General features: G+C 47.9%; 1 protein-coding gene across 10 annotated transcripts in view; it reads left to right on the top strand.

Moving 5' to 3' along the window:
- The window catches only part of SBF1 (SET binding factor 1), a 2,512,102-nt gene that overhangs the window by 2,126,584 nt on the left and 363,491 nt on the right, over positions 1-22,027 (top strand). For all 10 annotated transcript variants that reach the window (XM_069629502.1, XM_069629505.1, XM_069629506.1 and 7 more), the window contains one exon: positions 8,224-8,354. In XM_069629502.1, coding sequence (XP_069485603.1) covers positions 8,224-8,354 — 131 coding nt within the window. The remainder of the gene's footprint in view (positions 1-8,223; positions 8,355-22,027) is intronic.

The following is a 22,027-nucleotide window of genomic DNA, read 5'->3' on the forward strand; positions in this document are numbered from 1 at the left end:
ATAAAGCAGCTGGCACTGTGGGCTAGTTTCAGTTTCTAAAGGTCATACACATAGTAAGCAATAGAGTATAGGAAGTTAAAGGGCAATAGTCTAGATATTATTTTCAAATATAGTGCACACTAAGAAAAGCGTATAGGCAGTTGATGCACAGTAAGCTTGTTACAGCTTTAAAAATAGAGCACAATAAGCAAAGAGTATAAAGCAACCAGGCACTGTGGGCTAGTTCGTTTTCTGGTGTTAATGCACAGTGAATAGTACAGTATAATGCAATTACGGCACAGTAGTCAAGTTTCAGTTTGTCAATATAATGCACAATAGGTACTGTTTAGTTATGACATAATTTTAAAAATGTGATCTGCTGGGTAACACAACAGTTATATCATACAGTTTAGGTGTTGTATGCAACGGGTCATTTGTAGTAACATACGCTAGTAGCTCTAAGTGTATACCATTAGGGTAGGTTAAAGTTGTTTTTGATTCAAGTGCAGCAGAGGAGGAGCATTCAGTAACTGGTGCGCATGGTTATATTTAAACAAGTAAAGTGATCATATGCGTGTGAGGCAAGGCGTGGATGCGACATTGACATTATCGGCGGTGAGCGAGTGCTAGGGCTGGCTTTTAGAATAACAGCTGGTGGTTGATAATGTTCGGTGCTGTAGTCAAAACGTCTTAACAACTAGGAAACGTCTTACCAGCTAATTCAGTTTTGTAGGCAATGTGGCAAGGCAGACGTAAACACGTGGGGGCAGGGGTTCTGGCTCTGGTCTCATTCAGGTCTCAGACAGGCTCGGGACAGGCACTGAAAGCCTTGGAAGGTGTGCCTTAGGAGGTGGGCCAGATCTGTTGTCATTTGGCAATAGGTCTACACGACTGGGGCATTCAAATTAGTTACCCTGGTTGAAGCGGCCGAAGTTATGACTTAGATGGATCAAAGTGGATGCAAAAAACAAAATATTGCTGTCGAAGCACTTTGAGCGCTAAGATGTTGGGATAAAGCCCACGGGCTTACCGAAGTGCAGGGGGGGCATCCGCGGTGGTGCCACTGCTCCTGCAGTGTGTAGGAGCTCCTGCTCCCTCAGCTACGACAATCGTTGTGCTGTGGGGCACCGGACAGGCACTGAAAGCCTTGGAAGGTGGGCCGGCTCCTCGCCTGACGTGAATCGGCACGCAGTAAGAGGGAAGGCTCCAGCCAATCCTCGTGCTCAGACTGCTTGTGGATAGGGTTGAGGGGCACCTTGGTATGACCCAAAAGACACTGATGGGTTATAGAGGAAATTAGCAGTTTTAGTTTAAAGCTAAACTGCTTTCTTTTTTACTGAGGATTCCCAGCCAGACGACAGGGAATATTCATGAGCATGTGAATCCATGCAAAAACCATGCTGGAGCGAAAGAGTTATAGATAAGTAGTACCTTACTCGAATGTACTGCCCACCCGGCTAATGTCTGTTTTACCGGGGCTTGTCCACCCAGACCAGATGTTTCATTGCCTGATGTTGCACTCATGATAACATCAGAAAAGCCCTCAACCTGGTTCTGGGTGCGGTTCAAACAGCCCGTCAGGTAGGCCTTATCGCATTCGACGCCCATAAAGCCTTTGATCGCTTCAACTGGTCATACTTGAGAGTGGTTCTTTTGCATTTGGGCCTAGGCCTGAGATTTGGACAGTCACTTATATGATTTGTTTTCGAAACTCGAAAAGGGATGTCGACTGGGCGTGTCAGTAATACTATCCCTTGTGTGACGTCCATTGTACCCATGGCCCTTCACGCGTCAAGGTCCCTCAGATTGTTTTTTTCCACCATTGTATTCGGATGTTAGTTTGCATAGTTCTTCAGGCTGATGCCTTTGATTATAAAAAGTTTTTCATAGACTTTCTTAGTATTCTTTTGCTAACCACCCATCTTCTGCAGCTGAGTTAGGTGGCCGGAGCCATCGAACAATCGCCTCGACGGATACTGACCCCGGCCTACACAGGTCTCACCGGGTCTCAAGCCAATCACAGTAGGGAGAGTGGGAAGCCATACTTTCTTCTCATTTTAGAGAATGCATAATCTCTTCCCCTCATTTCCTTCTCTTCGTTGTGCTGCCATTTCTACTAATCATGTAAAAGACACCTTTTAAGTTTTGCCTGTTCTGCAATAGGAATTACCCCTCGTTAGACGCATACATTGTGTGTAACCATGGGATCATCCTGAAAATAACTGCATATCTAGCAAGCACTTTCAACCTAAAACATTGAAGGACCACTGAACAAAATGCTTGGCTGCCCACGCCATGCAGGCCGAGGCCCTGAATGTGACGTGGAGGGAGATTCCAGTGATGGCAGCGGTGTCCTAAGTGACTCCGAGGGTGAACGGGATTCGGCAGACGCCCACGTGCGAGCCCCTAACTCCATCAAGCATGCCGGCGCTCCTGTTTCGGTGACTACACCCGGCGACTCAAACACACACCTCGCAACACACCAAGCACATATCCCATGGCCGACCGTCGACCACGCTGTCAACCGTTGAAAGCCATGCGGTGTAAAAAAAAAAGGTCCTTGAACATCCCTGTCCTCTGGGCCATCGCGCTCGGTGCAGGAAATGCTTCCAAAACAGACCCACAAGTTCGTTTCTGACACCACGCATAAAACAGACAACCGTTCGTGCGTCGAAAGGCACTTAGACGGCCACTTCTACTACCTCGAAAATGAGAGAACTAAAAAAAAAAAAAAAAACATCCCTGGGCCTCTCTAAAAATCCAAAATGTCGAAATACACTAAAATGTGACCCCTCTACCGTCTAAGCCCTTTACTTCCCACAGCCCCTCTAAATCTAAGGACACCCCCACATCCTCAGACACACTTTCCGGGACCATGAACCATAAGAAGCCTACACCCTTACAGGACACTCCTTCTTCAGTATTTCCTAGGTCATCTTTCAGTGTTATGCAGATGACACGCACCTCTTTCAGGCTCCCCTCGGCCGCCTCTTCTCCTTCTCTCATTCCAGATTGTCTGGCCACAATTCAGGAATGCTGTGCCACCAATGATCTCTGCCTTAATGCCAGAAAGACGGAGATCCTCCTAATCGGAACACCAGCTCCCTCCTTTCCTCTGTCTCTCTGGCTGCCCACTCTGGGCCCTCTTCCTGCTCCTACCTGTGAGGCTAAGAACATTAGTTTCATCTTCGACTCCACCCTCTCCTTCTCTCCTCACATCTCTAAGAAGTCAAACTATCGGCTGCACCGCCTCAAAGGTATTCTTCCGTTCTTCACTTTCCCCCAGAAGCTCACTGTCTCCAGAGCTCTGGTCCTCTCTAGGCTGGACTATTGCAATAGCCTCTGTCTAAATCTTCCTTCCTCTACTCTTCGCCCTTTACAACTTATCCAGAACAGGACTGCAAGACTTGTGCTTGGCCTTAAGCCCAGGGATCGTATCTCTCCGGCTCTGAAATCTCCTCACTGGCTCCCCGTGGCTGCAAGGATCAAGTTCAAGACCCTCTGCATCGCCCACAAGGCTTTCTGGGGCCTGGGACCTCTCTACCTCCAACTTTCTCTTCCAAAACATCTTCCCCTCTCAAGCTCTCTGCTTATCCACCTTCAACTCTCTGAGGGTCAGAGGTTTCTCCAAGCCGAGAGTTGGGGGCAGAACTCTATCTTCAGGTGGGGCCCCGCTCTGGAACAGTCTCCCTGCCTCTTTCAAACTTCAGCAGAACCACGCCCTGTTCCAGAAGCAACTCAAGACCTTCTTCTTTGCTTCCACTTTCTCTCTTCCTCTCCTCTGCTGATGTCCCCACTGCTCCACGCTCTGGTCACTGGATACCCTCTGAACTTGGACCCAGGCTTCTGCATGTTCAGTGGCACTTCGCACTGGCTCCCCCAACACTTGTGGTCTGTATCCGCAACCCTACAGTCCCCTCTCTCTGCACTTATGAACCACCCGTTGGCTGCACTTTTTGAGTTACCTGCACTTCTCACTACACCCCACCTCCCTCAGCACTTCTCCCTTACCACTTCCCTGCACTTTTGCAATCTGAATGACACAAGGCCTAGTAAGATCTTTGTTTTGTCCTCCCTCTGTTTCCCCCTCCTTTGTATAGCCACGTTATAAATGCCATATAACATATATCATCTGAGTGGACCCCAGAAAGGTTTGCTAGGGTCAAGAGGAAAATGTCCTACCCTGCTGAACAGTTTTTTACCTTCAGGGCCCATCTCATGCAGTGGTAGCTAGGGATGAAAAAGCAGCCATGAAGGCACACCTTGACACCTTTCAGCCCAGCACCTCCACCCAGAGCCAGGCTACCCCTTGGCTCCCACTCCCAGACTTATACTTTGTAGACAACTCATGTTCACTTGACCCTGCCTCTCAAGGGGACCAGTAAGATCAGGACCAGGGTGACCAAGGCCAATACCACAATGACGATGTCTACGTCATGCAGTCGCCACACCATCCAGATCAACCTGTGGCTGACTTCCAGTTGAAAACCAGCTCCAATACAATGAGCTGCTCCAAAACCACAGAAGATTTCAACATAGACACCCAGTAGGCCCAAGCTTATAAGGATTTTGTGGGGGACATTCTTGGAGACCATAAGTCGTAACACAATTAATTCCTCTCCTGCAATCCATTTGGAGACTGATTCAACCCTCTCTCCTAATGCCAAACCTTACTCAAGCATTCAAACCCTGCATCAAGGTGGTGTTCAGACCGGCCCCTACCGTCCCTCTATACATCAGAGGTCAGCTAAAACCACACTCCCTGGTGGCTACCACAACTAGGAAAAGGGCAGCCACACCTCTAGCCTCTGCAGAGGCTCCACCAGATAAAGGAAGTAAAACGATTTACACTTTTGGCAAGAAAGTGGCTTCCTCTGCTGCCGATCCGACTAGGATAGCCAATAATGCTAACCTTTTGGTTAGCTACAGTTGCCATAAGTGGGATGAACTGCTTCTACAAATTGAAACTGTCCCAGAGCTCCTAAAATCACAGCTCCTAAAAACTTAAACCGAAGGCAAACAGGTAGCCAACTGCATCCTAAAGAACAACCTGGATGCTGCAGGCAACGCAGGCGGTTTCGTAGCCGAAGGCACACTCTTTAAACATCATGCCTGGTTTAGGCAGTCTGGTTTTAAAGTTGAAACACAGGTCACGTTACTCAACATGTCTATTTAACCCAATGCTCTGTTCGGTAAAGCGGTTGAGGATGCCCTTAAATGTGCCAAAGAAGAGTGTAGTACCCTAAAATCACTTGGGCAAATGTCCAACAAGCCGTTTATGTAGAGGGGGGGGGTCTTGCAACACAAGAAGGTTTCATCGGCAGGGCCCTCGTCTCTCCTCTGGTTACAGCCAGGGTAACCAATCATCCTGGGGCAACTCACAGGGACAATCCTACTCCCCGAATTTTCAAAGAGGCTATAAAAGGCCCAGGAGCAGAGGTAGAGCCTCCTCAACCAGAGGCTCAACCCCACCCAAACAATGACACCCTGCTCCAGGACCCCTCCCATTACAACTCCAGTAGGAGGTCGCATTTCGCAATTCACCCATGCATGAGACGAGATCACGTTCTACTTTTCAAGACAGAATCTTTTACTTATTCAGTCCTTCCCTATTCTAGTGCATGAGTTCACTCAGGCAGAAGAACGACCCTAGTGGTCTATGTGCAAGCCGTAGGCAGCGTGAGATTAGGGTCCTGCTGCAGGCAAAAGTCAGAGTTCCTGTGGAAGACTGTTCATACAAGTAAGTAGTTCACTTTAAAGTTAGTTAGGGTCCAGGGACTTCAGAGAACACACCCTAGGAGGATTCGAGCAGTGGGACTGGGTGACCTGGAGGAGAGGACTCCCAATCACAGAAAACCCCCCAAAAGCTCCACAGAAATCCCACCGGTTTAAGATAAGTAAATACTCCAGCCAACACACACTACCTCAGCACAGAAGAAGAGCTGCAGCAGGAAGACTTCAGGATCTGCAGCCAAAAACCCGGTCAATGGATTCCTTTGGCATGAAGACAGAAGACGGGACTTTCAAAGAGAATTTACAGCAGAGATCAACGGAGAAGGCTCCAGCCAAGAGTTTCTTCACCGCTGGATGCGGCTGGGTGGTTTTGGCACCCTTTCCAGGAGCCAGCAGAAGACTGCATATCGCTGGTCGGATTCTCATTGTTTGCAAGGTCCAGCACGCTGATAAGGGGACTTTTCGGACTCAATTTACGTCTCTGGAGGTCCTGCAGGATGCCACCAAAGTTTCAGCTCGATTCGGAAGACTGCACACTGCACAATGGCTCGAGGTCCCAGGGTATTGGAGTATTGCAGCCCCGCAAGGTTGCAGCACCACGTGGGATGGCTCAAAATGCAGGTCCTCCTGAGTCTAGTGGATCTCACCAGGCTCTGGGTCATGGTCATCGTACTACAATTTCCCCAGGTCGCGTGGAAAGAAGGGTAACAGCAGGCTCCAGTTAAACAGCAGGCTCTCCGGTCGCTGGAAATAGTCTCAGCTGTGTTTTCTTGATCTTCCTCTTCGTATTTGATTCCAGTGGATGACTTGTCAGCAGCTTCCAGGTTCAAAGTATTTATCAGTAACTACAGCACAACTTCTGTATTCTCTCCCTGCATTTTATAGCAAGGGGCAGTCTGGCTGTCCAATCAGGACAGCCAGCTCCCAACTGGGAGTTGTTCCCTTTCAGGCGGAAGACAAAGGGCTGCAGAGTTTTGACTCCTCCCTTTCCAGATACTATGCAGCCTGGATGGGGAATCCACAGGATCCCTGCCGGATACAAAACAGCCACTGAGGTCGTTCCTACCTAGAATGGCAGGGGAAGACCTCAAACAGCAGGCACACGGGAAATGGCAAAAAAAGGAGCCCTCCATTTTAGCATTACCGATGCTGAATTAACAGCCTGCGAGTCATGAAGACTAAAAGTCATAAAGTTAAAACCACTGCCACCAGCCATTCATGTAAAACTCACAATTGTAACAAAATCTTACCAGGTAAGTAAGAAAGGAGATACATTGTTATCCCCCAGAAATCCACATAAGGTGCGGTGTGCTGGCTCACTAAATAAAATGTAAAGGGAGATGAAAATCCCTCTTTACTAATTGGGAACTGTATTTCACTTAAGTGTACGAAAGAGATATAGGGGCAACCCAGCCTAAGCCCAAAAGTTGTAGGGAACTAGAACCACAACCATACACTATGGAGAGACATAAAAAGGTCGCCCATAAAAAGAGTAAAAGACTAGGTGAGGGGGGAAAAAGATTACCCTTCACCAGGGGAGTTGCTAGGTCTGGAAAAGACCCGGGGCTAAGCTGATGTTGGTACTGTTGGGACTGGGGGCTAGCTAGTCTTTTGGCTGTAGCTTCTGAGATTCTATCCGGGGCTACAACCAAAAGATCAGGGGCTATAGCCCTCTTAGCCCCCCCTAGCAACGCCCCTGCCCTTCACCCAGGGACAAGGGAAAATAGTTACCTAGTAAATGTAAAAAGTTCTGGGGTTGACACAGGTCAGGAAGATTTATCATTGATATGCCTAATACAAAGTATTCACTCACTCTTTCATCTTGATTTTCATTGACAGAGCAGCTGGTGCGTCCAAATGAACTGTTCCATTGTCTGAGTGTCTGGGTTTTCCCTTCAATTGTCAGAAACTGGACCTGCAAAGAGGGAGCTTTTATTCCTACTGCACATCCGGGCTTGTAGTGTTTTTTCTGGATGCTGGAACTCTAGTGATTCCCAGGAAGGACTTGTAATGGTACACTGTAACAGGCTGCCTCATCACAACACCTATACCTACAGTACTTTGTGAGCTCCTGGCTGGAACTTGTATCAGTAAATGTTCCTATATGGTAACTCCTGCACTCCATGAAATGGCAAAAAGTACAGTTGCTTGGCTCCTCAATTTCACTACCAGAGACTCCATTTTGAGAGCATAAAGGAAGGAAAGGCTTCATGTGCAGCCACTATGTTATAGTATACTGCCACCAACCAGAACCATCACTACTGTCTGGATCCGGATACTAGCCCAGGGAGCCTTGATTTTATCTCCCACCTTTTGTGGAACATACAGGTCCCCCAATGGCCATAGATATATTCAAGTCATGTCTCAAGTGAGATCTGGATGAAACTCGCTGGAGAGAAATGGCCATAGCATCACAAAGAACAAGCAAAAAGTGAAGTGGTTCGAAATATTGAGCAAGGTCTTTCTTCATTAGAGTGTAGTTCTGACATTCCCTTAATCTGTTTTTCCTAGGTGTCATGTATGAGGAGAAGGGGGAGCGGCGTAGTCAACAAGTGTACAAGTCCATTTGGGATTACATGGAGCGTCTTCACAAGAAAACACCGATCTTCTTCAACTACATGTACGCCCCAGAGGATGGAGAGGTGAGCAGGGCAAGGGAGAGGGGAAGAATTGAGAGAGTGGAACCAGATCCAAGTTGTTGTGAGATGACTGAATTGAGAAACGTGAGTAAGCCAGTACGGGACTGAAGAGTGTATTAGGGAGGTAGAAGAAAAGTGAGCCTGTGGCAAAATTGTGCAAATGCCATTTTAAAACAAAGATCTGCAATACTTTTAATTCAACAGGAACCGAAGAATCCATTATGTGTTTACAATTCATACAAGGATCTACTGCAGTGTTTAGTTGCATTTTGGATGCAACATGAACATAAAGGCATGGTATGAACTTTAATGGAGCAAATCCTCTGCTATTTAATGTGCTGTGCAAAAGTTTGCTCCCAAACCTTTTCTTGGATTTCTAATCTTGGTCAGCTATTTCCCAATCAGTAGGATCTATGCTGAGCCATAAAGTGAAGGTTGGAGCTAAAACTATTTTCCAAATAATACAATTTTTCTTCTTTTGCATTACACACCCAACTCTTCAAATTTAGCATTCTTTCTTGACTGGTAACGATAAACCAAATTTGATATATACAGCGTTGTAGTCTAGCCAGACATGAAGCCTCCAGTATTTCACTAGATTCTCTGTAGTTCATATCCTGAAGTATAGTGGCTGCGATACTGTGATTTTTCCGATATCTTGATGCTATCTGTGGGCTCACCATATGTTATATATGGCGCATTATGAATGCCCTTCATGCAAATTTGTAATGAATCTATTTTAAAATCAAATTTTTGATCTATGTGCAAACTCGCAGCTATCCTTCCTCAGCTGAATACCTGCGATAGATGTCAGCACCATTTAAAAACAATACCTTTTTATTCTCAAAGGATCCACTCGCTTAGCCTTCCTGCCCATATTTAAGGGGCAGCAGAATGTGTATAATCCAATATATCTATTTCATTGATAGAATAGTGGACCTAAATCCCCCAAACAAAGATGGGGTTAGGAAGAATCACCTGAGGCACTTGTGGCAGCCTCAAGGCCATTGCCTTGATTTAAGCAAGCTTATGGTGCTTTTCGATTGTTAGCCCACCTAGGGTAACTATTGCAGAGTAACCAAAGCACACCTCCGGGTGGGAGCAGGAAGATAAAATTACAGTCCAGCTATTGTTCAATTTTTTACTTATTACGTGACCGTCCACGTATTTTGTACTTCAACCACCTAGACCGCTTAGTCAGTGGTCAAGTATCGTGAGAGTTGTAGTCCAAAGCATTTTGTGTACTATCTGAGTAGCCAGTGTTTTACCTGATTTAGCTACTGTATCAAGCAAGTCAAAATTGGTATATACGTTTTGCAAGTTGTGGCTGGTCAGAAGGAGGAGTCAGATACAGCACAGACTTTAAGTGCTTTTTTTTAAATAATAGAAAGGGCCTATCTTGCCCTATCACTATAGGGGCATTTCTTACCTAACTAAATTAAACTAAGTTGCTTGTCTATCATCAGGAAGTCGAAAATCAAAAATGTCCTCCGTCTCGGTTTGAACCTAAAGCTACCTGATATCCACTCCGGCCCCCCCCCCACTCTCCCTCTCCAAATAATAGTACTAACCCAACCGGATGCAAGAGAATCTCTCTTTGGGTGGCTTCCCCTTTACCTTTTTATCTTGCAGCTTCTTTCAGGTTTTTCTGGTTTCACACATGTGGTGCCACCTGGTATCAGGGCACATTCTACCAGGTGTGTGGCAGCGGCATCCGCCTTGCAAAGAGGTGTGCCGATAAAGGAAATATGTTGAGCAGCAATGTGGTCGTTGCTCTACACATTGACAAAGCATTACTGCTTAATGTGGTAAGTGGTTTGGATGCTCGATTCAGCAGAGCAGTGTTGCAGAGCTTCCTTGACTGAGGGCTTTCATCCCATCTCCGCACTTTGTACTGCTTGGGAAGTCTATCATATGAGTCTATGCTAGAGTGCAATCCATTGAAGGAGAAATTACTTACCGGTAATCTTTCTATGGATTCTTCGCCCGCAGATTCCTCTTTACCCTCTCATCCTGGCCCGCTATGAAAATGGTCTGCTGCCATTATCTGGTTGTTCTCTTCTTGTGGGATGAGGTTTATGGCGTTTAGGCATTAGCCACAATTTGGTGCCCCATTGTATGAGTTGTGTCAGCCGGTTGCTTTCAGTACGGTTCTCTTCCTCACAAAAAAAGTTTTTGGGGTATCTTTAGGCTGAATCCTATGGATTCTTCATCTGCAGTTGTTGAGCTTGTGGGGAAAAAGGTGGGGAATTGACGTACGGGCGTGTAGTGACGTAATATATATACAGTCAACGTCACGTCCAGAATTGAGGAGTGGCACAGTCGAGAAAAGAGCAGTCTACGTAGAGTCGTACTATGCCCCCTGTCAAAAAAAGGTTTGAGCAGCTAACGCTGGAAGCATCGTTCGCCAGACCGGAACTTGGAAGGGAAGAAGGTGTATGGTCACGGAGCTTTACAAAGGAAGCCGGAAGGATGCCTGCAGCATCCAGTCTGGGAAACGAGCAGCAGAGCTATGCTGCAGAAGTGCAAGCTGGACCAGATACACTGGAGAAAACCGGTGAGTCGACCCGAAGCAAGTGGGGACCCCAAGGCAACTGCACCAACGACAATTTGCATGTTTTAAGATTGACACAGAGACTACAAGAAGTTTGTTCAATGCAGAAAAGGCAAAGTACAGAGCATGAGATGCAAGTGTGGGGGCAACGTTTGAACAAATATTAACGCAGACAGATATTCTGAGTAGACCACGGTATATGCAGTTTTGATGTTACTGAGGAACTATGAAACGCATAAGAATTCCTGGCAGCAGAGTATACCAGGCAGGTAAAACCACAAGAGAAGTCCTGGCAGGAGAACATTGTTAAATAAAAGCTACTTGTGTTAAAGAAAGACTGTTGCAGAACTTGTTGTCTAAACAGGAACATTGTGAATCAAGGAGAGACACAAAGGAACTGTTTGTAAAAAGGACACTGCCATCCAATTTCGGGGAAGAGAACTACCCACTGGGTCTAATGTCTTCCACCTTGGAGAACATTTCCATTGGAGCATTTCTAACTTTCAGTTGTGAACACTTTTTTGCCAATGTCAGGTTGAAGACATTTCCTTATACACTTTTTGTTTGCAGTGTGAGGGTCAGAAAAGGATGTTTTGGACACAAGGACGTCTTTTCAGTTATTGACATCCTGACACAGACAGATCCTTTAGTTTTTATTCTTTAGATAGGGCAACTCCTCTTTAGAATAGGGTCAGGCACACATTTTGCCAACACCCTTTCATTTAAAATAAGTCTTTAACCAAAACATAACAACTTTGTGTCTGGCTATTAGGACACTTTTTCTGATGTTCAGCTAAGGGCTTAGTAAAACCATTCAACTTAGACAGTACAAGACTCCACTCTTAGTATAAGGCTATACCACCTGAGTATATGGTTGCATAGGCAGAGCAGCACGGCTTATCTTTGGAGTGAGAGAGGGCTGTAGGAAAGTACATAGAACCGGTAGTATACTAAGGATTAAATAGAAACGCATACAACCAGAAGAAGTATAACAAATAAAGGTTTATTATAAATACAAATGGGACAAGTTAAGTCTTGGGGTAAGTACTGGTCATAGTCATAAACACATTATAAAAACACAACACAATGTCTGAAGGTACACCGACAAAAGCATAAACCTTCATCAGAATACTTAACCAGTAATCAGTAATTCTAGGGCAGTCAAACCTTATCATACATGTTTAGTATACCCATTCATGGGGAGTCAAAACCATATGTTCTACTGCATGGGGTCTGGCATGGATTCACATGCTCATGAATATTCTCCGTCAGGCTGGGAATCCTCAGTAAAAGAAAAACTGTTTAACTTTCACTTATAAACTGGATTTCTCCTTTAAACCAATCGCTGTCCTCTGGGTCATACTGCCCCCATCCAATGACTGTCCTCTGCCTAAGCCCCTCCTCTTGCAGCCATCTTCACATTGTCACTGCATGCTTCAGTGTTGGGTGTCCTTGAGTTTGCTCTGTGAGCTACTTCTGCATTTTTTTTGGTGTTTTCTACTGCAATGGGTTCTTATCTCAATCTGCCGACAGCAGATGGCCGTTATTTGTAAATCTCAGCGCTCCTCAAGGGCGAAGATCGTCGAAGATTCCAGAAGGCCATCGGGCCTAATTTGCGTCCTCCGACCATGACTGGGGCGAAGGAAAGAAAGCCCCTCTTCAAACCCTGCACCAAGTGCAGGCTACGGAAAGTGTCTGTGGAAGACAAGCACACCTACAATGCCTCTTCTGCCTGCACCCAGACCATAAGCAAATAGAGTGTGAGATATGCCTCATGTTCTCTAAGACGACGACGAAGGACGGGCACAGTAGAATGGCGGCGTGGCTTAACATGAAGGCCTCTGTCCCGTGCCACGAGCAGGGGCATGCCTCAACCTGGACCGGCTGGCCCGAGGAGCGGTCTTCCAAGTTCTTTGAGTGCACCTCATCCGTTGGGACCCAAGACAAAGGCAAGTACCATAAATCCGAGTTCACAGGGGTCGCCGTGGATAGGGCAGGATCAACATCACCCTCCGCCTCCTTTGCCAGCTGTCAATCGAGCTCCTCCTAAAAAAGGAAATCTACCAGTCCGAGAAGCTGCGGACGGAGGAGCAGAAGGCCGAACTGCCCAAAAAGGCACAATCGGCGCATGCTTAGACTTCATCGACGATAGTTGGTAGTGGTCAACTGCTAAGGGAGCTGACCCTGTGAGGGTAGGCCGCAGCACAGAAAGTATCCTTGTCCCCCTGCGTGCAAGACTGCCACAGTGACTTTGGCAAAGTCTGCTAGCACGCCGGAAGGGGGGAAACCGGCTCAGGCCCCCTTTCAAGCACCACAGGGTGGGGGGAAAGGGGGGCGAGGAGGCCCTGTAACAGCCCAACCAGGCCATGGCTCAAGCCATGCCGGTCTCGTCCACAGACGAAGAGGACCACAAGTCCTTGCACACAGTCCAGGAGGATGTGGAAGAAGAGGACGATGGGGAGGACCACGATGACTGAGACGACGGTGCAGGGCCTAGTTTTCCAATCTTGGCAGCTCAGCCGAGGAATGTCTCTCTGGACATTCTGTCGACCCTTCATACCTTGGTGTCCGTGATCCAGAAGAGGATGCCACCATGCCCGGTTCCAGTGGCCCCCCAGGGCCCCGTTCAGCCTCCAACAAATAAGGGGAAGCATCATCCCACGCCCCTATTTCAGCATCCACACACGTGTCGGTCCCATCTCCCCCATTAGACCCAGACACGGGGACGGATATGGCCACAACTACGGACGATGACAATATCGTCACAGCGGGTCTCTGCATTTGCCTAGAGCCTCCCCACCGGTTGAGGATGAGGTGGGGTCGTTCCAATTCATGATCGCCAGAGCCTCTGAGCTTTTTCAGCCGGTGGCTGAAGAGACCAAGAAAGAGGGTTTCTTGTACCAGAGGTGCGAGGCCAGGAGGAAGACAATCATGGCGGTGCCACTCCTAGGCAATGTGTGGAAGAAACTTTACATGGCTCCAGCTAAACGGGAGGGACTGGAGAAGAAGTATTGGTGCCTGAGGTCGCAAACCTCACCGATTCGGTGGTATTGGCGGGCACGAGGAAGTAGTGGACTAACCAGTCGGCAGCCAGGTACGACGGGGAGCTGTGGTACAGGCTGGGGCCCTATTCAGTAGTTCCTCCCAGACGTTAAGAGAATGGAGGCAATCGCTCTTTTCCTGGAAGGGTAAATTGCGTCTGATCACACCATTACAGTGACGTGGGACGTCGCCGACCCAGGGTTCTGGCAGATGGTTTTCTGCCTTCGTCGGCAAGGCTGGATGAAGGCCATGAATTTCCGGCAGGAAGTCCATGCGAAGGTGTTGGACGTGCCCTTCGACAGAGAGAACTTGTTTGGGACGGTCGTTGACGAGTCCCTCCAGGCCATCAAGGTGGATACGGAGACTGCCCGTTCCAGCAGCAGCACTCTTCTTTTTGCTCCTCCAGGGGAAAGTCGAGCAGGTCTTCCAAAGGTTTTTCTTCTTCGTACCATCAGCCTTCCAAATCCACGACGCAGGAAGCCTACAGAGGTAATTCCCAGGCCTACGGTAGCAGAGGACAGTGTCGTCGTTGCCTGCAGGGCAGGGCAGGACGCTGGCGCAAGTCTGAACCGGCTGGGACGTCCGTCACCCACTCGTGCACCCCAGTAGAAGGCTGACTGACAAGGTTGATCAGCGAGTGGAGAAAGATCGCCACTGATGGATGGGTGCTGGATGCTCTTGCCCAAGGGGACACACTGGAGTTTCAACGCAGGTGTCCGCAGATCCCTCCGGTTGCCCGTCAGGAGCAGCACATTCCTCAGCTACTAGAACAGGTACGGGCCCTGGTGCGGAAAGGTTCGATTGAGCGAGTTCCCCAGCGACTCTGGGGCTCCTGAGTCTATTCCAGATACTTTCTGCTCAGAAAGAAGATGGGGCTGGAGGCCCATCCTAGACCTACGGCATCTGAAAAAATACCTAAAGTCCCAAAAATTCAGGATAGTCACGTTGCAGCACGTGCTGAGCCAACTGGAGGAAGGAGATTTCTTGAAGTCGCTGGACCAGAAGGACGCTTATTTCCACGTCCCCATTCACAAGTTTCTGCGTTTTGTAGTGCATGGCCAGCATTACCAGTTCAAGCCTCTACCTTTCGGATTGAAGTCGGCCCCCAGCGTGTTCACAAAGTGCCTGGCACCGGTGGCAGCCCACCTGCTTCTACGCGGTATACACCTATACCCGTACCTGGACGACTGGCTCATCCAGGGCAGTCGGGCTCATGGAGGTCAACCGGCCAGCTACTGACGAATCTGGGATTCTCCATCTATCCAAAGTCCTGCTTAACACCATCGCAGAACGCGCTGTTCCTAGGCGCTAGACTCAATACGGTGTCCTGTCTGGTATTCCCCTCGGAGGAGAGGGTAGCTGCCATTCAAGGGATGGTGCAGTGGCTGTTGTCGATGAAGAGTGCCACCGTGTGAACCATTAAGTCGTTGCTCGGCATGATGTCGTTCTGCAACTACCTTATCCGGCTCTGCAGGTTACAGAGGCAGCCTCTTCAGGAGTTCCTGGATCTTCGCTGGATACAGGTGTCCGGAAGCCTCACGGACAAGATACTGCTCGACCCGGAGTTCTTTCGGGCGATAGGGTGGTGGGGGCGTCCGCTCCAACATCGCCCGCTGCATGGGTTTTCAAAACCCTCCATACCAGTAGACTGTCATCACGAACGCTTCCCTGGAAGGCTTGGGAGCCCACACCGGACATATGCACGCCAGAGGCTTGTGGCTGCAGGAGGAGAAGGATCTTCATATCAACATCCTGGAGTTACGGGCAGTGTTCTAGGCCCTCACATCGTTCCTTCCTTCTCTGAAGGGCAAGGTGGTGAGGATCTTCACGGACGACACCACCACAATCTTCTACATGAGGAAACGGGGGCACTCGATCCCCAGCGCTCTCCAAGGAAGCACAGGACTTGTGGCGCTGGGCCGTCGGACAAGAGATGTTCCTCTTCCCCCTAGAGGGAGTCAAGAACACCATTGCGGACTCCCTCAGCAGGAAGTTGCGCTCCTGCAATGAGTAGGAACTTCGGCAGGACCAGGTGGACTGCATCTTCGTCAAGAGGAGCAGGCCCCAGATAGATCTGTTTGCAACAGTGGCGAACTCCAAATGCCAGCAGTTTGCCAGGAGATTCTCCCAATAGCGAGAAGCATGGGGGACGTGTTCTCCTTCCCTGTTCCTGTACGCGTTACCTCCGTTGCCTCGCTTGTTAAGTGTCATCAATATACTCCCAGTGACAATGCAGGATAATACTCATCACCCCGGTGTGGCTGAGGCATATTTTGTTCCTGGACCTTCTCAGTCTGTCAGCGTCACCCCCAGTAGTTCTGGATCTTCTCACCAGAGAAGAATGCGCAATCCTGCAACATGAGCCAGGATCGCTGTACCTGATGGCTTGGCTCCTCCAGCCCTAGAGTTTGGTGGATACAAGTTGCCTGCGGACTGCAGAGAAATCCTGGCCAGGGCCTCATCGACTTTGAAGTGCTACGGTCACAAGTGGAAACGTTTCGCTACATGGTTCTGGTCGCAGAAGATTACCCCGCTGAGGGTCATGGCCCAACACATTCTTCCATAACTGCTATCAAGGTACATCTAGCGGCTATCTCCCACTACACTGGGTCTCCTGGAAGATCTTCACTTTGGTATCATCGACTCATCAAGGAGTTCCTTAAAGTACTTTTTTGAGCTTTCCCGCCAATGAAGGCTGCGGCCCCGGCGTGGGAACTCAACGTGGTTTTGGCGAGGCTCATTGGGGGCCCCCTTTGAGCCTATGCATCAGGCTCCTCTCAATTTCCTCTTGTGGAAAACAGCTTTCTTTGTGGCCATCACCTCAGCCAGGAGGGTAGGTGAGATGCAGGCCCAACCATACCTGACTTTCCACAAATCGAGGGTGGTGCTGCGTACGCATTCCTCATTAATGCCAAAGGTTCTGTCTGACTTCCACCTCAACGAGCTCTTGGTGTTAGCTGTTTTTGTCCCAAAGACTTTTCCGGCTGAAAGGGCCTTGCGCTCGCTGGACGTCGCTCGTGCCCTGAAGATCTAGGTGACGTGCACGAAGAGTTTCTGGAAGACTTCGCAACTGTTTGTGAGCTTTGGTCCTGTGAACCATGGGGAGGCCTTGTCCAATGCTTTCATTTCACGGTGTCTTGCCAGCTGCATCACGCACTTTCATCAGTTGGCGAACCGACCTCTGCCCGGGCCGTCCTCGAGCCCACTCCACCAGAGCGATAGCTGCGACGACAGCGTTCCTGTCTGGTATGCCCCTACTAGAGATCTGCAGGGCTGCTATGTGGAGGTCCACGCACACCTTCACAAAGCTCTACTGTGTCGACAGGGATTCCAGGGAGGAGCCCAGAGTCGGCCATGCAGTGCTACGCAACCTGCTCGCTTGAGTGAGTCTGTTCCAGAGGTAAGAGTTAATTGCTTCTGTTGAGCCTTGCCACCTCCTGTGGTTGTGTAATGTTGTACTGCTATGTATTCATTATTCATGAGCATGCAAATCCATGCCAGACCCCATGCTGGAGAAGGTTTAAGTTACTTACCTGTAACTATTGTTCTCCTGCATGGGTCTGACATGGATTCACATGCAAACCCTCCTTCCAACCCTTCTGCGGCTCTTCCTGGTCATACTGCCACTTTACGTGCTTACCAAATCTGAAGATGGCTGCCAGAGGAGGGGCTTAGGGAGGGGACTGTCATTAGATGAGGGCAGTGTGACCCAGAGGACAGTGATTGGTTTAAAGGAGAAATGCAGTTTAAAAGTGAAAGTGAAACTGTTTTTCCTTTACTGAGGAGTCGCAGCCTGGTGACAGGGAATTTTCATGAGCATGGGAATCCATGCCAGACCCATGCTGGCGAACAATAGTTACAGGTAAGTAGCTTGTTCCTTACTTTTTTATTACTTTCAGTAATAAAACGGTAGTCAGTTATGCAGTGACCCTTGGCAAAGAAATCACATGATCAATCAACCCGGTTACCAGGATACTTTTCTGAATAGTGGAACACAGATTCAAGAAACAGTCTGTACCTATAACTACATTTAAGATAACGCACATTTATACTTGGTGTAATATAACATTTCAGTTATTTTTCAGGTCACTGGAACACAGCTAAGTGAAGCAAGAACTCTTCACACTTATTTTGGATTGCATCAGGCAGACCAAGGTCAGCTACATCTAAAGAACACGTTTTAAGAATGGCACACAGGTATTCTAGGCAGGTAAAACCTAATGATGTAATATACTACAAAAAACCCAATCTGCGAACCCTATTATCAACTTCCTCCATCTCACTTACTACACCTAGATTCACCAGAAAGCTATCAGGGGGCTCCTTCTTCACTGTCATCGCTCCCACATTATGGAACATACTCCCACCCGCAATCAGGAACGAACCATCCTACCTTGCATTCCGCAAACAAGTCAAAACCGCACTATTTAACAGATATGCATGATTTTCTCTGTAACAACTGTGAACCTAAACCCTGTACTGTACTTTAACTATTTTTATTTTTATTTTATTCGGATCTGTAGAGCGCGGAACAGCCCTGGGGCATCGTGGCGCTTGTTACAGACATAGCTTAGTAACATATAAATGAGCATACATAAAATTACAGGCCAGTGATATTGTACAGAGAATTTACAGTGACAGTTAAAGATAGTTATATTTTACATGGCAAAGAGTGAGGTTTTGAGTTTTCTTCTAAAGGCAGCAAGTGAGTTTTCTGCTCTGATGTCTGTGGGTAGTGCGTTCCAGGATTTGGCAGCAATATATGGGAAGCCTAGGCCACCGGCTTTGGCTCTATTGATTCGTGGTATATGGAGTTGGTTGTTGTATTGTGTCTTGGTGGGCCGTGTGGAGGAGGATTTGGTGATAGTCTCAGATAGGTATGAAGGTGCAAAGAGACTGAGGCATTTATGTGTGAGGCTGAGGATTTTGAATTTGATACGCTCTTTAACCTGGAGCCACCGAACTGATTGTCTGGCCTGGGAGATATGCTCCCTTTTTGAGATGCTTAGGGCAGCACGAAGAGCATTGTTCTGCGTGGTTTGTAGCCTGTTTAAGTTTTTTGCGGATGTGCCTGCCAGAAGGGCATTGCAATAGTCTAGTTTGGCTCCAATGGTTGCTCTAGCTATTGATGGGCAATTAGGTTTGAATAGGTATGGTTTTATGGCATTTGAGTTTGGTGGTATGTGCAGAAGAGGAAGTGATTGCGCTTACCTGTCTAGTCATGGATAGAGTGGAGTCTAAGTAGTCCCCCAGTGTCTTGACGGCTATGGACAACAGGGATAATGGAGTTGTTTGAGTTTATTTATTTGTAACACGCACCATCGGGCCCAGGGGCATCAGGGCGCAAATTTTAGAAATGGGTACATACAATAGTTAAATAGAATAATTACATGAGATTGTTACAACAGATATTAACATCAAATATTTACAAGCAGGATATATACACGGTATATACAACAAAATCAAGGTAAAGGCAGGCGACTGTGAGCTAGGGCCGTGGTGGGAAGTCTCAGTTCGGAGCAAGGAGCCAAGATTTCGATTTCAATTTGAAGGTATTGAATGAGACCTCAGATTGGCGGTAACAGGGAGGGTGTTCCAGAGCTTGGAAGCAAGGACAGGGAAGCTCAGGCCTCCCGCTTTTTGAAGTTTGAACCTTGGGACCGATAGGCAGTGGGTCTGGGCTATTCTTTGAGGCCGAATGGATGTGTGGCAGGAGAGTCGGCTCCACATCCACATTGTCAATGGTAAAGTTGGCGTACAGTTTGTCAAGTTTGACTAGGGTGTTCTTGTTACGCTCACCTGGTATCCACGGGGATTCCACCCAGCCCTGGTTGGATGATTTGCGCTCTCAAACCCTCTCCCGGTCCCTTGGTAAGGCCTCTGGTTAAAGATGGGTCTGCAATATAGGAGAGCTGGATTCAATACCAAATTGTCTTTGTTTTCCCACCTCCCTTGGCCTCAACTCCTTCCTAAGTAAGTGGTGGATTCTCTGTCCTGCTCCTCGTGGCAGGGTAGCGTAGATGTGGGGGGTGAGCAGCGACCAAGTTACTTCACTGGTGCAAGCCCCCCTGTGGGAATCCAGGCCTGCTGCGACTCCGTAGGTTTGCTGCTTTACAATCTCTATATGCATTTCTTATGTTCCTCTTAGTTCGAATAATAATGTCTTGCTTCTTTCCTTTTAGGTATGGAAAGGTATTTTGGTGTGTCATGCAGTTTGAAGATGAGCATGGGCCGGTAGGCGAAAGCGCAGTGTGCGCGATGCTGTCCGGTGAGTAATGCGCTGTGCTGTTTCGCCTTTTATATTGCTAACCTGTCTTTTCTCTCCTTGCAGGTTGCGATGTTCCTCGCAGAGCGCCGTAATGTTCCAGCAATGATATTGACCAGGAGATGACTATCCAGGTAAGATTTGTGTGGCTTTCTTCATTCGGGAGGAAACATGAGTAAACGCTTACTAATGCTGTCTTTCTTTCTCCTCTTTCCAGGTTATGGTATTCCAGGATGCATGCAGTGCCGGATGATGGAGTTCGTACCTTCAGGTGAGTGGAACTGAAGTCAGCGATGGATTGAAGACAGGATACTGTTCCAGGTAAGTTTTCGTAGTGTTCTTTCAATCTCTGCAGGTCCTTGGTTTCAGGTAAGCTGGCATCCAAGAACTGGACACGGTGAGCGTTACGCTGCCCACAGCATAATAACGCAAAGCATGTTCTGCTGTTTGGGTGTGGTTTAAATAGTCTCAGGTAAAGTAGTCCAGGTAAAATAGTCCCAGGCCTGCCACACCCAAAAGACTAGACCGCATAGCTCCCTTGCAACTGAGCTATGTGTGTGCCTCCATATTGGCTGAACTCCAAATGCGATACCAAATGAGTCAAGCTTGTCGAAGAGAGGCTTTGTGACAAGTTGTATAACGTGGGTGCTGTGCAAGATCCCTGTGGGACTCCGCAGTGGATTGTGGTGGGTGTAGCATTTGCTATATCCGAGAAAACTTTAATTTCTCTTCCTTCGAGGAAGGAGGTGACCCAGAGAGCTGCTTCTTTGGAAAAGCTAGCTGAATGTGTAAGGTGTGATGTGAGTGTCTTGTGGTCAACCAAATCGAAACCGACCGAGAGATCTAAGAGAAGCAGCAAGGCTGGCTTGCCTTTGTCCATGATTTGGGTGATCTGGTTCTTTAGATCCACCAGGGCTGTTTCGGTGCCGTGTCCTTTCCGGAAACAAGATTGCCTAGTCCCTAAGATGGAGTGGGTTTCCAGGAAGTGTTGGATTTGGTTATGTGCGACTTTGTCCAATAACTCAAGCAGGAAAGGGACAGTGGTTATAGGTCTGTTATTTGGTTGTATAGGGTCGGTTTTTTAGGAGGTGGCGGACCCAAGCCTCTTTGAGGCTGGCCGGGATAATGGCTGTTCTGAAGGAAGCTTTAATGAAAGCAGTGAGGAGCGGTGCTAAAACTATGCGTTACTATTTGTGATCTTGCGCCGTCATACCTCCGGGTCCTGGGCACATGTAACAAATGAAATAAATAAACAGTTGCTTTTCAGGTCAGTGGAACACAGACTGAGCTAAGCAATAACTCTTTAACTTATTTTAGGAGGGCACACAGCTAACTCAAGGTGAGTAAAAAAAAAAATATACTTTTTAAAGAAGCTACTAGCAACTTAAATGTAAGTATAACCTAAGGCAGACTTATTCTAGACAGGCTAACAGCAAGTGGGGGAAGCAAAACCCAATTTGGGATCTCATACATTTATATCCTAACAGGAATAGTAAAGTGAAGCCAGCAGCATTACTGCTTGGGAAGAGGCACTGCCAATTCACAGGTGAGTAAAGCAACCTTCTCCAGCATGGTATCTGGCATGGATTCACATGCTCATGAATATTCCCTGGTAAAGAAAAAATCACTATCAGTTTTGTTTCTGATCTGTCTTTGTTAGTAGTAACCAATCACTGATCTCTGGGTCATACTGCCCCCAGCCAATGACTGCCCTCTCCCTAAGCCCCGCCTCTGGCAGCCATCCTCAGATTTTTACCGCACGCTCAAGTGTTGGGAGTCCTCGTGTTCAGCTCTCGAGTTTTTTACTGCGTTTTC

This window comes from Ambystoma mexicanum, chromosome 12 (genome assembly GCF_040938575.1).
Source record: "Ambystoma mexicanum isolate Mex_15411 chromosome 12, UKY_AmexF1_1, whole genome shotgun sequence".
Taxonomy (NCBI): domain Eukaryota; kingdom Metazoa; phylum Chordata; class Amphibia; order Caudata; family Ambystomatidae; genus Ambystoma; species Ambystoma mexicanum.